The sequence below is a fragment of the Mauremys mutica genome, chromosome 10, assembly GCF_020497125.1.
Source record: "Mauremys mutica isolate MM-2020 ecotype Southern chromosome 10, ASM2049712v1, whole genome shotgun sequence".
In the NCBI taxonomy this organism is placed as follows: domain Eukaryota; kingdom Metazoa; phylum Chordata; order Testudines; family Geoemydidae; genus Mauremys; species Mauremys mutica.
This window is the reverse complement of record NC_059081.1, coordinates 60,327,625-60,345,127: the sequence shown is the minus strand read 5'-3', so window position 1 is coordinate 60,345,127 and position 17,503 is coordinate 60,327,625. Positions and strand designations below refer to the sequence as shown.

At 42.6% G+C, this 17,503-nt stretch overlaps 1 protein-coding gene across 12 annotated transcripts in view; it reads right to left on the bottom strand.

Annotated features, from left to right (window-relative positions):
• The window catches only part of PARD3B (par-3 family cell polarity regulator beta), a 665,445-nt gene that overhangs the window by 271,759 nt on the left and 376,183 nt on the right, over nucleotides 1–17,503 (bottom strand). For all 12 annotated transcript variants that reach the window (XM_045032213.1, XM_045032216.1, XM_045032214.1 and 9 more), the window contains one exon: nucleotides 10,519–10,704. In XM_045032213.1, coding sequence (XP_044888148.1) covers nucleotides 10,519–10,704 — 186 coding nt within the window. The remainder of the gene's footprint in view (nucleotides 1–10,518; nucleotides 10,705–17,503) is intronic.

Below are 17,503 nucleotides of genomic sequence, written 5' to 3'. Positions count from 1 at the left end.
TTGTTTCTGTATGCAGAGAATACAGAGAAATAAAAATACAGAGAAATTCTGCTGATGAAGAATTGGACGTTTCTCTTAGGCCTTGTCTACACTGCCACTTCACAGCAATTTTCTCGCTCAGAGGTGTGACAAAACACCCCCTGAGCGATGTAAGTTTCAGCGCTGTAAAGTGGCAGTGTAGACAGTGCACCAGTGCTACTCCCCTCAGAGGGGTGGGGTTTTTTACAGCGTTGGGAGAGCTCTGTCCCAGCACTGGTGCCATGACTACACAGCCACGTTAAAGCGCTGCTGGTAGTGAAGACATACCCATAGAGTTCAGTCAGTACACAGCTATCAAGTTGGTGTCAGAACCCTGAAAGAAGTAAGAGAAAGGGGCTGAGACTGAAGAAATCTATCATGAATGGGAAGAAGGGCTGAAAGAACAGCAGGAAAGGAAGTGGGATCAAAAAAACATTAGCTGGTTCAATTGGTTCAATTATGAGCTCATGCGTTCTTCATAATGCCCTCATCACAACTGTTTATACATCTCATAGCTGTGCAATCCAAAGTGTGTATACTTTTCCATTTTTATTTTTCTATCACATTGATGTTCAATTAACTCTTGTAGCATTGCTGCCAGGTCTAACTAAATGATTTTTGTGTGAGTGAAAGTAGCCATGTTAAACCCAGTTTTCTTAAGTATTATTTTTGCTGGAACTGGGAATCAATCACTGTTACTAGAGCAGGGTACGATGAGAAAGCGGTGTCACAGCAGTAAAAGGAACAATGGAGGCCAGAAAAGGAAAATAAACAGGGAGGGAATAGGAGGAAGGAGAGGACTGGAAGATGAGTGAAACAATGAGGGAGGGTGAAAGGACAGAAGAAAATAAGGAGGATTATGACCTTCGTAGAGAGGGGCCAGGAAAAGAGCACAGGAAGCAGTCGTACCATTTGGGAGGAATATAGTGGAAAACACTCCATTGTTTGTGTCTGATGCCAACATAAATTTACATATAGCCAAAGGAATATGCTAGCCCCACCCTTCCGCCACATATACAAAATGGTGCCTTAGGATATGTGAAAGTGAAGGGAGAGAAAAGAGTTAACACTTTGGTACAGGGCCTTTTATGACTCGCACATCAGTTATAATTCCTTTGTGCCCTAATAAAATTCACTGAAAATAATGATTCCCTTGATTTCAATGGGAGCATGAAGGAAAAAAGCCTTCTTTTTGTAAGCCTCTAAAGATTTTAACCTTTTTTTAAAAAACAGGTTCATATTCTTCTCATACAATCCCATAGTCTCTTTCCTGTTCTGTGTATATACCTGCAAATAAGCCCTCTTGCTTAAAAATCTGTCAAAGCTGCTTGCACAAATATGTACAAGTACACACTCGACATTTTCAAATTTTAGCCTACATACAGGAATATACCAAGAAATTATTTTAAATTAATCAGTACAGTCTTAGTCACTCCTGTACTTTCTTGGTTTTGCTTTGCAATTCTTTCACGTGAGATTTAGTATTTCTGCAGGTGTTGGCTGTCTTTTATAAACTCAGTTCATAAAAGCTCTTTTGACCTCTTTAAATGTGGTAGGTTTAAATGCAAAGCTCATGACATATCTGATGGACTGAATAAAAGCAAAGTAGTCCTACATGTTTTACAATGCAGTACATTTAGAACTACTAAACCATCCCACCAAAGACAACAAACAGTTGGAGGCAGCTGAATACTGTTTTTGCAGGGGATCAGGAGAAAGTTATTTAGCACAGAGGCGTTCTGTGATTTTGAGGAGTGGGGAAAATGTTTGAACAACCCTCAAACTCAGATTCGCACATTACTGGTGTTATGGTCTAGTGTTAGTACACTGTACTGCAAGATAATCCACTTGACTCAAGACAAGCTCCGTTTGTACTGTTGGACAGTATTTGTACTTTTCCTTTTATCTCTAAAAGGTTCTTTCTGCCTTTTGATTAGGAAAACAACTTTTAGAGTCTGAACAAATTAGGTATTTTTTCATTCCATCTTTGAACCTGCAAGTGGGCCACAGTCATTAAGAATGAAATTAATGTCCCTGGCATAGTCTGAGTAAATGGGATTTATGTGGGGAATCAAAGCAAAAGGTAAATTTATGGCCATCTCTATTTGTAGGCAGGCTACAGGCCACTTAGCGTTTTGACTGTAATAGTGGCCATGGCACTGTACTCTTCTACGTGGAGTTTGCCCCCTCAAAATCACGCTCTGGCCACTCCCTGGGACCACCTTTGACCTTCTTCCCTCTGAGTGAACTGCTTCCTGGCATTCAGTGCAGCCATTCTGTTCCCTGACCCACCCCATACAATTAACTACTAATCAGAGGTGAAAGTAAGCTGGTATGGTCCGGTATGGCGTACTGGCAAGAGCCAATATGCCATGCTGGACTGGACCAGCTCCTGCGGCGGTGATTTAAAGGGCCAAGGCTCCAGCCGCTGCAGGGAGCCCTGGGGCTTTTAAAGCACCGCCGGAGCTCTGGCAGCTTGGCTCAGGCAGGGATTTAAAGGGCCCACTGCTCCTGCCACTGCGGGGAGCCCCGGGCCCCTTAAAGCGCCACCGGAGCTCCAGCAGCCGGGCTCGGGAAAAGATTTAAAGGGCCTGGTGCTCCTGCACTGCACAGAGCCCTGGCCCTTTAAATCCCCGCTGGAGCTCCAGCAGCTGGGCTCCTGCGGTGATTTAAAGGGCCCGGAGCTCCACGGTGGCCGGGGCCTCGGGCCCTTTAATTCGCCCCTGAGCCTTGGGGCTCCCAGCCGCCTCTGCAGCTGGTAGCTCCAGGGTGATTTAAAGGCCCTGGGGCTCCCAGCCGCAGCCGGAGTCCCAGGGCCTTTAAATCTTGAAAGGCTCTGCCTCTTCCAGTTGAGGCCACGCCTCTTCTGGTTGAGGCCCCGCCCCGCTCAGGACTCCAGCATACCGGTAAGTCCTTTAAGTTACTTTCACCCCTGCTACTAATATTTATATTACTATTGCATCTAGAGCCTCCAAAAAGACTTGGACTCCATTGTGCTGGATGTGGTACAAACATACAGGAAGAAAGAATCTCTGCCCTGAAAAGCTACAGAGGAGGATGTGTGGAGGAGGAGCAGGATTCCATCTCAAGTACCCTGCCAACATGCTACAAGACGTGAAATTGAAAACAATACAATTAAAGAGTGAGAGGATGCATCTAAACACATTCATCCCAATAGGCACTTTAGCATCTTGTCCTCAGATGAAAACATGTTTAGCTTCCTGTCCTATATAACTGCAAATGTCATGTATAATGGTAATACCTCGCTTATAGCTATTGAAGCCAAAGAGTACATTCTTTGCAAAAATCACAAAAGGATGTTGATGTGGGTCATTAAAGAGCAATCATCAAGTATAACAGTGGTTTAATCTTGTATGGTTCTTTAAATGCATTAGGATTCTTTTTAGTATTAAGTTTTTCCATGTCACTATTTTTTTAAATTTTTTTTTTAAGACTAACTGCTGGATGAGTTAAGTTATCCAACGATTGCTAGGTATTCTGGTGGTTTCTTTGGATAAACTGCATGAGTTGGGATTCTCTAAAATCTATATGATGCACTTCACTTTTCTATATAAAAATTAGCCTAAAGATTTCAATTTCCCCCTACATTTTCCACAATTTCTTTACTGGGTTTCTTCACTACCTGCTAAAACAAGTGAGTTAAATCACTGTGCTAAAATTTCAGAAGTCATTGAAAAATGTTGGCCTGTCTTCAGACCTTCTGTCCAGACTGATAAGAGATAATACTAACCAACCAAATTGTTTGCATTTTGTACATAACCTAATACATTCTTTTCATTCTGGAAAATAGACATCAGTGAAAGAAGTCTCAAACTCTGACACATTAAAGACATTTGGACAGCATAAAAAGGCACTTTCCATGAATAAATATCCAATTTGTAGCACTACATCTATTGCAATGCTGAGACAAATTTGCTGGTCTCTTGCTGGTATGTGTGATCTGTAAAAGGGTAAGTAATAATCTGATGACTTCAAGCTGATCTGCAAATCCTGTATTCATACTCTTCTGAAGACAAATTGTGATTGTGTGGGAAGAGGTTGTTTTTCAAAACTGTAATATCTAACAATATAACAAAGACCAGACTGGTTTTTACATTCCAGCCACAAAAGTGAGCTACTGTGAGATCATCCTCATGCCTAAAGGGTTATGAACTTCTTGATTTTGCAGTAGTCACAATTTCACAAAAGAACCTTGGTTCACTGAAAAGCAATACATGTGCTTAAATCCAAGTGTTTTTGGTTCTAGAACAGGGGTCGGCAACCTTTTAGAAGCAGTGTGCCGAGTCTTCATTTATTCACTTTAATGTAAGGTTTCACGTGCCAGTAATATATTTTAATGTTTTTTAGAAGGTCTCGCTCTGTAAGTCTATATCTTATATAACTAAACTATTGTTGTATTGTAAAATAAACAAGGTTTTCAAAATGTTTAAGAAGCTTCATTTAAAATTAAATTAAAATGTTGATCTTACACCGCTGGCCCACTTAGCATGCTGCTGGTCTGGGGTTCTGTTCACCTAGGCCGGCTGGCAAGGGTCCAGCAGCCAGAACCCCAGACCGGCAGCGGGCTGTGTGGGGCCGGCGGCCGGGACCCCAGACTGGCAGTGGGCTGAGCGACTCAGCTCGCTGCCGCTCAGGGGTTCCATCCGCTGGCTCCTGCCAGCCAGGACCCCGCTGCTGGACCCGCTCAGCCCGCTGCCAGTCTGGGGTCCCGGCCCTGCCCACATATAGTGGGTATCTACCTTCTCCCTGGTTCTCGCCCATTCTCTTCCTCTCTCTCTGCACTGAGCTGAGGGTGGGAGTGCACTGAGCACAGGGCTGGGGGTGAAGGAGCAGGCTGGAAGTTGGGGTGTAGGGTCTCACCATGAGCTAGAATGAGGGAGGGGGCTCAGGGTTGGGGCAGGAGGTTTGGGTGTGGAGCGCTTACCTGGGTAGCTCCCATTTGGTGCAAGGGGTGCAGGTGGGAATGTATGTGTGTGTGTGTGGGGGGGGGGGGTGCAGGAGCTCCCGTTTGGTGCTCAGGGTGAGGGTGGGGATGTGGGGGGGGGCAAGGGGTGTGGGGGTGCAAGAGTCAGGGCAGAGGGCTGGGGCATGTGAGAGGGTGCAGGTGTCAGGGCATGGGGGGCTGGGTATGTGTGGGGGTGCCAGAGTCAGGGCTGGAGTTGTGGGGGGGTGAAGGAGTCAAGCAGAGGGCTCAGGGCAGGAGCCTGGGGTGTGTGTGGGGCTGCGTGCGGGGCTGCAGGGCTCAGGGCAGCGGGCTGTGTGTGTGTGTGAGGGGGGTACAGGGCTCAGGGCAGGAGCCTGGGGTGTGTGTGGGGCTGCGTGCGGGGCTGCAGGGCTCAGGGCAGCGGGCTGTGTGTGTGTGTGTGTGTGAGGGGGGTACAGGGCTCAGGGCAGGAGCCTGGGGTGTGTGCGGGGCTGCAGGGCTCAGGGCAGAGGGCTGGGTGTGTGTGGGGGGGATCAGGGCAGGGCTGTGTGCAGCGCGCAGGGTTGGACGTGTGTGGGGGGGTCAGGGCATAGGGCTGGGGGTGTGGGGTGCTCATGGCAGGGGGCTGGAGGGGATATGCCCCTATTCCACCCCCCCTTCCTCAAGGCCCTGCCCCCGCTTCTTCTCTGCCTCCGCACACTGACTCCACTCCTCTCCCACCCCTTCCCATCAGCTGATCGGCGGGCAGCGAGGGAGGGATGGAGAGGAGGAGGAGGGGCAGGAACCCAGCACACTGCGGGAAGAGGCAGGGGAGCCGGCAGGACCAAGCTTCTGCCCCCCTGCCCGCATGGGAGGGGTTGGGGGGGGCGGAGAAGAGCGGGCCGAGCCGGGCTCCCGGCAGGCAGCAGCGTGCCATTAAAAATCGGCACGTGTGCCGTCTTTGGTACGCATGCCATGGGTTGCCGACCCGTTCTAGAATCTAGTACAATAAACTGCAGGGGCAAATGCTCAGAATAAGTGCAAATAAAAGCTTTGAATTTAAAATTCCCAATACACAAGGCTTTTAACGTAAATGTTAGAAGCCCTGATTTACACACACACACACACACACACACACACACACACTTCTCTCTTTTTAAATTGATGCAAGGAATTTTATAGTTGTTCACAGGTGGGTGTTGACTGTGCTGTGCAAGATAGCCAACCACAGGAATATAGAGAATTGCAAATCCAGAAAGAGTAGCTTTATTTACATAACACAATTCAGGTTGGTGTGGTGACTTGGATGTATCATACTGAGCTACTCTGAAGAAGATCCAGACTTGGAAGTGACTGTGGGACTTGCTATCTGTGTCAGTCGAAGGCTGTTTTCATAGTACATAGAAAGTTGCCCTAAACAGGAGAGAGGAGCTATCCAGCTTGTAGTCAGAGAATAGCTTTGGGTTGTATGTCCAGCAACAGCACGTGTGTGTGTCTGTCTGAGGAAATCCCTAGGCTTTATAGGAAAACCTGGCTTCTTTGTTCCTCCAAAAGTTATGTTCCTTATATCAACAGCTATACGCGTTCTGATACCCTTTACATTATCTTACCACGTTTGCTTTGTCAAACTCATTTATCATTCCGTTCCAAGCAGGTGTGGACAATGAGCAACCTCTTTTCGGACTGCCCCCTTCCATTGCTGCATGTTATTCCTCCTTGTGAAAGGACGTTTTGTATCCAGTCTGGTTTTAAGGGTTGTACTGGCCCTAATGTAACAACTTGTGAAATGGAACTTTTGTTAACAGGTCATTTGGGTGGTTCATTCCTAGAGCAATGTAAGCAGATTTTGGCCAGCAGTTAATAGTGCATGCATATATAAGTACAGTGAGAGGAAGGATGGTCCAGTGATTAGCCTGGGACTTGGGAGACCGGGATTCAATTCCCTACCCTTTGTGACCTTGGCCAAGTTACTGTGTCTCTCAGTGACCCATCTATAAAATGAGGCTAATAGCACTGTAATCAGGCTGCACTATCATAGATTAAAATCTATTAAAATCTTTAACATACAATTTAGTACCACCTCCATAGATCCATTTCTGATACACTATCTATCCCAAGGTATTGCACTAGCAACTATACAGGTGGGAAAAGAAACAAACAGTGACCCTAGAATGAAAGAAATTATATGTATTCTTTCCCTTATGTTCTTTATAATTTCACCCTCTACAATGGGAAATGTACTGTGATAAACAACAGCAATGGAAAGAGTTGGGGAGATGGTGGGAGGAATTTGGCAGACGTGTTAATTGTTAATATTTTAGTTTAAATTTGTTATACATGTTTCTAACTATACATGGATTCACAATACTACAATAAACAAAGTTTAAAACCCTCACACAATTCTAGAACTAGAGAACAGGGAAAAATGCTCATCCCATTGTTGGTAAAAGGGGAGTAGGTCATGTGGGTAAAATTCTGATGCTTGAAACCCCAGCAAAGAAAAACAACAACAACAGTGAAACAAACTTTGTTTCTTGGTTAACCAATTTTCTTGCTGTCACAAAAACAAACCCCTTCCTTTAAAGGCAACTAAGTATTAAACAGTCATATAAAGGCTAAAGCCGTGACTGATGCCATCTGGCATTTAACACCAGCTATAAATATGTGGTTGTGTCATTTTTAATGTTGTGAATTGTCTTACTCAGCAGGCTAGTGTCAGGAGAGGAGTTTACACAAACTGAATTAAAGGTGTTTCCACAGAAAACAGAATTGTTAGGATCTGCTGAGATAACACAAAAGAAAATATTACATTATAGATCCAAAACAGCTAAACGTATTACATGACAAGATGATTAAGACTCTTATTTTTAATTTCACTAAAGCTATCTCTATTCAAATTTTATTTGGTGAATTTGCTGCCAATAAATTTCCTAAACATTAGCAAGTTATTCAAGTGCTTTTTAATCAAAAAAGTGAACAAGAGTCCTTACTTCCATGAGAGAGATGAACAAGTCATAATGTTGTGATTTATCAGTTTGTGTTCAGCTCAGACATCAGTTCTATGCAACTGTTGTTAAGCTCAACTAAGGCACGCTTTGTCCATAATACTAACAATATTTTGATTGGCAAGGAAGAAGAATATGACAAACTAGGTTTCCACTGACAGTTCAGATTGAATATATTATTCTCCATCTCACAGGCTTGCTGAATTTTTATTCTTGTAAACACTAAATAAGTTTGTAATTTCATTGTCTTTACACTGCTTTATGGGTCCAGTGGCATCACCCTTGGAACTCTGGAAAGACTAAAAGCAGCCCAGAGAGAATGCTACATGCAATACGTTATTACGGAAATGCCCTAATGCGGCGGTGTACAAACTTTTCCTGTCATGCCCCCCGCCTTACCAGTAATGGAATCCCCTCCATTACTGCACAGTTGGCTCAGCAGAGAAGTTTGCACTGAAGGTGGAGCTGGGGGCTGAACTGGGGATGGGGGAGGAGGACCTGGGGCTAGACGTGGAGATGGCTTGGCAGTACAGCGGGGGCAGAGTGGAGCTGTGGCTGGGTGGCAGAGCTAGGCTGGGTGGCAGCCCTCCCCACCTCCCGTAGGGGCTGGCCCAGGCCTCACCACTCCCCCGCCCCCCCAAAAAAGGTTCCTATGCACCCCCCTAGCAGGGCATGCACCACAGTTCGGGCGCCACTGCCCTAATGGCTCAGTAGTTAAGGCGGTTTTGAGTTCTCCACTTAAAGCAAGGTATGACTCCCTGTATTAAAACAGGAACATTCACAGAAATCATTCTTAAAAATGGGCTTTTGCAAGAACTGTAATCTTCTATGGCACTTCACACTTTTAAGTGCCATTGTGGTACAATTCAAGAAGATTTAAAATCGCTCTTTTCAGGTTGCCACCATTTTTTCTCCCCAAGGTCACATAACATCACAATCTCAAATCACAAATGTACAATTTCACAAGGTTTCAACTTGCATTAATGCCCAACCTGGAGTTATTTGTGAGGAAAAATAAAAATATAAAATGTGATTTGGCTTTTCTGTTATAACTTTTGTTTTGGTTTGTTTTCTTGTGCCACAGAGGCTGGCAGAGCAATGAATGTTCACAGCCAGCTTTGGTTGCTTCCCAGGTTATGAGGAAGGCCACCTCCCCATCTGACAATCCTATCCAGGTTCTTACACCACACTGCACTGCGGAGTCTAAACACCTTCCCGAGCACTTTACCAGATCGGCATTCATTCTGACAGACCTTGCTAGGTATGCGAGTTCAGGGCTTTCTGTCACAAACTCTAGCAAGTCTAGAGAGGGGAGGGATAGCTCAGTGGTTTGAGCATTGGCCTGCTAAACCCAGGGTTGTGAGTTCAATCCTTGAGGGGGCCACTTAGGGATCTAGGGCAAAAATTGGTCCTGCTAGTGAAGGCAGGGTGGGTGGACTCGATGACCTTTCAAGGTCCCTTCCAGTTCTAGGAGATTAGTATATCTCCTATTATTATTATAAAAAAGGAAGGAGAATGGGTGATTTAGAGGATGACAGATAACAAGGAAGTTGCAGCTTCAGAGTGCACAGAAGACACCTATAGGGGTCAGGAACAGACATGGAATGAGAAGACAGCATAGAGGGCACAAGGACAGAGAAACACCTTTCTCCACGTTAGACATTTTAAGCATGCAAAGTTTAGCACTTTCAACTTGGAAAAAGAGCTTGCCTGAACTATCTTCCTTCCTTCACATTCCATAAAGCTATGAATCCTCCCTCAATACACATACCCCATATATAGAAATCTACAAGCAGAAGAGTCCCACGACAGTAACCACCATTGCTATGGTGTGCCTCATGACATCTACCAGAGCTTAGTTTTCCCCTTTCAGTACTTACACACCAGGACTACTTAAAACCTTTGTTGTTAAAACAAAAACACCACCACACCACACACCAAGGAAATTCTCACACTAAAAATGCCATTAATGTACAGTTAAAGTTGCTCAAGTGTATTTCCTTTTACCACAAATTAAAAGTCAAGGAAATCACCGGTTTAGGCAACATTAACATCCAAACCAACCTCAATTCACATCTCTTAGCCCCACCAAATACAATCACAGACTCCTCAACTCTAAGACAAAGGGTAGACTTTTAAAAAATGCCTAGGTGATGGAGGAGGCCTAAGTCCCCTTCACTTAGGCACTTTTGGAAATTCTACCCAAAGCCCATTTCACTCCAAAATACACTAACCACAAGCTCACAGTCAATTACGCAAAAATTCACTCAAATGCACAGCCTTAACTCTGACATCACTTTAAAAAAAGGAGAAAAATATAAATTTTTTTCCATACAAGTATGCATCTTTGTAAGATCTTTTTATAGACTAAAGAAACACCTGAGCAATCTTAACTATGAGGTAAATATCGGTATGTGAGTTATATATGTTAATGTACATAGGATATTATGTGATGTGTTGGAATTAGCATTATTTAGTAATTTTCTGGAAGTGAGAAGACAAGAACTCCTAGAAGAGCAACTGAACATCTGAATGCTACCACAGACAAGAGCTAATACAATTCTTCCATACCTTAAAAGCTGCACCTCCATGGATAATGGATTTGATGAAAATCCCAAGGTCAGCCCCAGTCTCCCGAGATTTGTTGCCTTTCAAGCTGACACCAAGTCCAGCAGAACCTGAATCATTCAGGGGTATCTCAAAGGTCAGCTGTTCTGTGGTCTCCAGTGAAAGAATACTGCAGTTGGGCTCTCCTTTCTGTTGGAGAAATTGAAAGATGAAAACAGTGGAGGAAAAAGAGAATATTACACACAGTGCATTCTAGGTTTCCCAGATCTAATTCTTTGGACAGGTTCATGTAACTAAAAATAGTTTTGCACCATAGTTCCTTTATCTAGTCAATAGCTTTTGGACTATTGCCTATGATTTGGTCACATGATTTTGTGACCTAATATATATGATTAAAATATTTATAAATATGATTACATGGAATATGGAAATACTTCAGTAGAAGGTACTACAAGTTTGATGCTGCAGGACATTTAAGGCGAAGGATTCTGCATTTCAAACATATACAAACAGCTACATTAAAAATGTACTCATAAAATTCCCACTGCCTTTACATGTAGTGCTCACTGATTTTAATAGGAGTTATGTGGTTAAATTTCATACCGCTCTAAGTTAAATCCTTAAAAAATTATTGCACCCTTAGTGGATGAATTGGTGCCTGCTTTGGATATCTTTTAAAGATTGGAGCAGCAGTGTCAGAAACAAAATTAATAGAAAAATGGTATATGCAGAAAAAACTATTTTAAAAAGCAGAACATGAAGTTAGTATTTCTCCAAGGTGCTGGACTGAAGTCCTCTGTTAATCCACACAGGAAGTGGGAGTGGAAACTTCTCAACCTTGTCCTGCCAATGTTCCTCAAACCTAACTTGGAGGTATAGTAGAACCTCAGAGTTACAAACACCAGAATTAGGAACTGACCAATCAACCATTTGGAAATGGAAGTACACAATCGGGCAGCAGCAGAGACCAAAAAAAGCAAATACAGCATGGTACTGTGTTAAAAACATACACTACTAAAAAAATAAAGGGAAAGTTTAAAAAAATATGTGGCAAAGTAAGGGAACCGTTTCTGTGCTTCTGCACAGTAAAGTTTCAAAGCTGTATTAAGTCAATGTTCAGTTGTAAACTTTTGAATGAACAACCATAACGTTTTGTTCAGAGTTACGAACCATTCCCGACCTGTTTGTAACTCAGAGGTTCTCCTGTACCACCTCGATGGGTACAAGGAAGTTCATACCCTACACCCTTGCCATCTCTGCTGAGATTGTCCACACAGTATCAATGTGCACCAGTTGTGGGGCTGGTTTCTGGATAATCATAATGGTTCCTTTATAATCTTAAAGTTTATTATTCAGTCCAACTGTCAGTGGACTGAGGCCACTATACAATACATTTAACACCCTACATGGGCAGCAAAAGGTGTTATAAAAAAAGATAAGGGTAAAAACTAAATGTAAGTGAATGTCAATCGTTGAAATAGTATCAATTGAATACATGATTCACTTACATGTATCTAAGACGCCACTATTGCTGATGCCGAGTAACTACTGTCTGAGGGAGGGGTCATACTATTCAGTGAGCTAGAACTATAAACCTTGATTCTAATATGTACCATATACAAATATTTATTAAAAAATAATTGCATGAAAGTCAATTAATTTAATTGGAAAATACAAAAATGGCACGGTGTTGACACTGATAATTACTGTCTTGATGTCATTAGTTTATCTCCAGTACTCTTACTCCACTTTCGTGCTCTTGCCTTTGTTCACTTGAAGTACACAATTTTCTGTGGCATTTTTTCTTACATGAGCAATTAACAAAATTATAACATATGGAGGCAACAGTCCTGTAAAAGTTCCCAAAGCCAATGAATTAAAATAAATAAGGGAAACTGGGCTAGAGTGGTTAGAGAATATGGTTGGATGTCTGGATTTGTATTGTCATATGAGTTCGGTCAAGTGACTTAATCACATAGCCCAGGAGGAGAGCCTCAGCTTTCCCTCTAGCTGAAGTTAATTAGACTGGATCTTACTGATTAACGATTTGTAGTTATGAAATATATTACCACAATGGGGCTGCTAGGAATCTACTGCTAAGGTATGTATCCCACAACATGGCTCAAAAGAGGGAATCCTTCATCTAAGATATATCTTGTCTAGCCATAAGAAATCTTAGATGTGGAGCGAACTGAAGCCCAAATCTGACAATCCCAGGATCAGTGTGAGGGAAGATGAGTTTTAGCATAAACACTCAGATATTATGGAGATGAGGCTCTAAATAAATACAGAGAGAGAGAGAGAGAGAGAGAGAGAGATTACCAGATCTTTTATTCATAGCATTTGAAATGCGGGAGGGAGGCGTGGCACTAAGTTTTGGACCCAAAGTAAAATACCAACAACAAAAACATTCTGGCTTCTCACTGAAATATATACCACAACTACACCAAACATCTCAAGTATCTCCTAATGCAATGATAGCACCCCAAATGCCTTATATAAACTGGATCACCTACATTTCTGCCAGCTACTTGCTTGCTGCACCAAATATGAACTTTATTTTCAACTAACAGCATGGGAAATGGACAGGTAATATCCATGATACCTCATATAATCATATCATTTCATAACATGAATATTGGGTGCACTTGCTGACATCATTCACTTATATATTCTCTGGGATTTTCTGTCAGTATCCTTTTGGATCACAAAATAAATGGCCGCTGAAACACAAAACATAAAACAACTCCCTATCATCATACCAAGCCAGTACAACTGAAACCTTTGTGCTCCCTCAGCACAGTGCAAGAAAGTCTGGCTGTAAGACAGATCTTTATAGTGAAGAAGTTGGAAAATTGTTCATGTCCTTAAATGATGACAGGAGAGACAGCATGGGTAAAACAGACTGTTCACTCCTGAACAGCTCTGCCAAGTTTTTTTTTTTTTCTGTTTGCCATGTCCCTTCAAACGGACAGAATATTTTATAACAGAAGCTGCAAAATGTTGTTAGTTCTAGTGGACAACATTACAATAACTAGGCAATTACTGTATATTTGTATACTATAAATAATAACTACAAACATGTGCTTTATAACATTGTTTCTAAATATAAGTGAGTTCAGTTTTAAACTAGATTCCTAAATAAGTAGACTGCTAAAAACAAGTGAAAAGCTAACCAAACTCTTCAAGTTTTGCACAACATTTTTACATTTATTTAATAAAGGTATTCTGTGCATTAGTGCTTTTCACTAATCCATTGGGTTATCATCTGAGTGTCTAGACATGCTATTTGTATCAAATGAGATTTTAAAATGTGTTCAGTGAGACAAATACTATTTTTTTTCCAGTATTAGGTTTCTTTCAGCTCTTCTTCCATACCCAGTTTGGAATCCTTATAGTTTCACAATGCATTCACTGCAGCGCTCTAAGTATCGTGTAATTTTATTATAAGAAAACCTCAATAAATTAAAGTTAAATTTAAACAACAGCTGCTTGTACCTATTACTCAAGGAACTCTCCAGACAATCCCCCCCAATACCTTTCACAACTGCTCCTTATCCAGTAGAGCTAAATTGATTTAAAAACTGCCCCTTCTTGGGTGCATATTTACAGTCGGCTTAGCTAAGATCCAGCTAATGAATGCTGACAATCTGGTCCTTTTGGCTGATAGCAAAAAGGAAGCGGTAAACATGGTATCAGAGTGGACATCTGTGTTTGAAAGTAAACGCAAAGCAAACTGAAGTTATGCAAGTAGCAAAGGTGGAGAAAGAGCTGTTGATAGGAGTTTCAGGAGAGAAGCTGAATCAGAAGAAAGAATTTGGTATTGGGAAATACACTTACTGCCATCAGAAAGAATTCTGGAGAATTGAAAAGAACCACCCAGTACGCATGGGCAGCCGTGAAAAAGGTGGCAGGAGCACTGTGGGACCAGCAATTAAGTAACAAACTGAAAGGAAAAGTGTACAAGGCATGCGTTTGTCCCTGCCTGCCCTACGGTTTGGAAAGGGTGGATCTGATGGAAAGGGAAGAAAAAAATATATAGGTAGTAAAAAACAATATACTGAGGAGAATGGAAGACAAGCAGAGCTTAGAGGGCACATGGAAGAAATCAGGGGGAAGATGAACTTGGAACTCTTCGGGTATATCTACACTGCAATTAAAAACCCACAGCTGGCCCATGACAGCTGACTTGGGCTATGGGGCTGTTTAACTGCGGTGTAGATGTTCACGCTTGGGCTGGAGAGTGAGCTCTGGGACCTCACGAGGGGGGAGGGTCCGGAGCCCAAGTCCAAATGTCTACACCACAATCAAACAGCTCCTTAGCCCGAGCCCCACGAGTCTGAGTCAGCTGACACAGGCCCGCCAGAGGGCTCTAACTGCAGTGTAGACCCTTAGTGATAGAAAGCCTGGGAAGCACATGTCTGAGGTGGGCGGCACATGTGATAATGATCAGCAAAGAAAGGATGGGAGGAAGGGGACAGCAAAAAAGGATATGAAAGACCAAGGAAAAGGTGGAAAGACTTTGTTAAGAGAAGTTTGAAGAGAAAAGGAATGGAACTCCAAGACATACGAACCCATGCCATGGACTGGAAGGAGTGGTGAAGAATTGTGGGCACCTCTGATCCAGTGTAAATGGGAAAAGGAGTCAAAAAATGAAGTGAAGTTTACCCTAAGATCCAGACAAACGTGACTTATAATCAAACTAAGCCTGGTTTGTTTTAACTGTAATGTCACACACTAGCTAGCCATGAAATGAAACTGGATGAAATCCCACTGACCACAATTCTTTAGAGAATAGGTGAGAGGAAAGCTGCATCATATGTAAAAGTCAATTCCACAGCTCAGTGTGAAACTACAGTAGCACGGTCCTTATCTCTGCACTTAAGACACACCATTTCTTACCTATTCCGTGGAATCTAATCACAAATGCTTGGATGCTCAGCATAGCAAGTAGCAATTACTTCATCACAGACAACTACAGCAATGAAAAACCTACTGAAAATTTCTGTTGGCAGAGGAAGAAATACAAATATATTTCCTAAAAGTTTGGTTGCCTTCAATACACCAGTAACTTTAAATTCTCATCCTCGTAACTCCTTTTGCTCTTCATAATAGATGTCCCTTCACTGAAGACTGTAAACAGCTGCAAACTTCCTAAAAGTAAGGGAATCTGTCCAGTTAACTGCCTTTTTTGAGTAACCAGTCTCATGAATATTCATTTGTTAGTAGCAACTTCCCCAAATCCTAATTTTCCCTTATATTGCTAGAACACTGTCCCAATGCATCAATATTTTAAGGCAGAGCAGCAATCTTTGCCTGAAAGACTTATGGTCTGGTAAAGCAACTCCACTCTGATGCACTAAGTCTTCAATTCTATTAGAAATACCTTTGCTCTCAGTTCTTTACTTCAAAACTGGTATCACCCTATAATCCTAGTCCACTTGAGGATGGTGTGAATGCAATGAGCTGCAACACTAATAAGTTTCTGTTCCAGAAAGAACACAGTGACTGTCCAAAATGATACAAACTTGGGTTTCTCTTTCAACACAACCAATATTTTAGCATTACTCCAGGCAGTAATTAAGGTGAATTTTTCTCCACAGTATATATAATACACATCCACATCTCTTAAAGTGTAGCGTACTGTTGAAGTTGCATTGCACTACAGAGCCAGGTAAGCAATTCAGTAGTATGGTGGGTCACAGTTCTGTGTTTAACAGCACCTCTGCTCCCTCCACAGTATCCTCAAGGGTGCCCTTTAGGTATTAGACCTCACCTCTCTATGGGAAAGGACCTGCGTCTCTCCCTCCAGACCTTGGATTTAGGTGCCATCCCCTGCAATTCACTGTGACTATCCTAGCAGTTTGACGTCAGTCCAGCATCTGCAGATTGCTCTCTCAGGAACAATGCCAGGGTTACCAGTGGCCAGCCAGCTTTCACAAAGTACAGTCTATTTATTTTAGGACAAAAAGTATTACAAAGAAACAGCAGTCTATATGCAGGCTAAGCTTAGCAAGCAGCACTCATCTTCCACATGGAGACACTAGTAGGTTTCCAATCCCTCAAACCCTTCCAGCAGGGTTCTTCCTTCTTCGTTAAAATCTTATGTTGTTTTTGGATCAAAATGAGGGCCCTTCTCAGCCAGTTCAGTCTGGCTCTTTACCCCACAAGCTCTCTGTCTGTGGGCCTCTTGAACACAGTAGGAACCAGTAAATGTAAGTCACCTCAAGAGGTGGTACTTTTCTGAAGTCATTTCCTAGGGTCTGCAGTAACTGTCCCCCACTGATTCTACTTCTTGGGGGAAACTCAGTAACCCTCCTCCACAGAGTTAGCATATGAGCCTCAGTTCACAAAGATATCTATAATATTCATAGATACAAAAATGTATTACTACTCCCAAGGCCTATGGCATTTGGCACATCTCAATAGAATAGTTTTTTGCAGTTTTCATGCTCCCGAGATCATGCATCCGTCATAAGACGATCCCTAGAAACCCTTTATATATATATATTAAATTACAAGTATGGGAAATCAAAAGGTGCTGAATTTTAATTCTGCCTAGATATATTCATGAACCTAAAGGAAATAAATAAACTTCAGGGTTATGCTTGAGTAAAGAATGGGTACTTAGCCTACAGTAATTGTGGTTCTTCAAGATCTGTTGGCCATAGATATTCCTCTTCTGGTGCACAGGTGCATATGAAACTGGAATCTTTTGAATAGTAGTATCTGTGGGGCTACACCTGCACCTTGCAGGGCCTCCAGCACCCTGTAGCTGAGGGTATAAAGGACAGTGCAACCACAATCACTCTCCAGTTCCTTAACTAAAACAGAATCCAGATTGCCACCGACTCCATAGTAACAGAGAAGGAATGGAGATTATGGAATACACATAAACATCTTGAAGACTAAAGTTACTGTAGGGTAAATTAACCGTCCTTTCTTTGAGTGATTGTCCCCTTGTATTCCACTTCTGGTGACTGAAGCA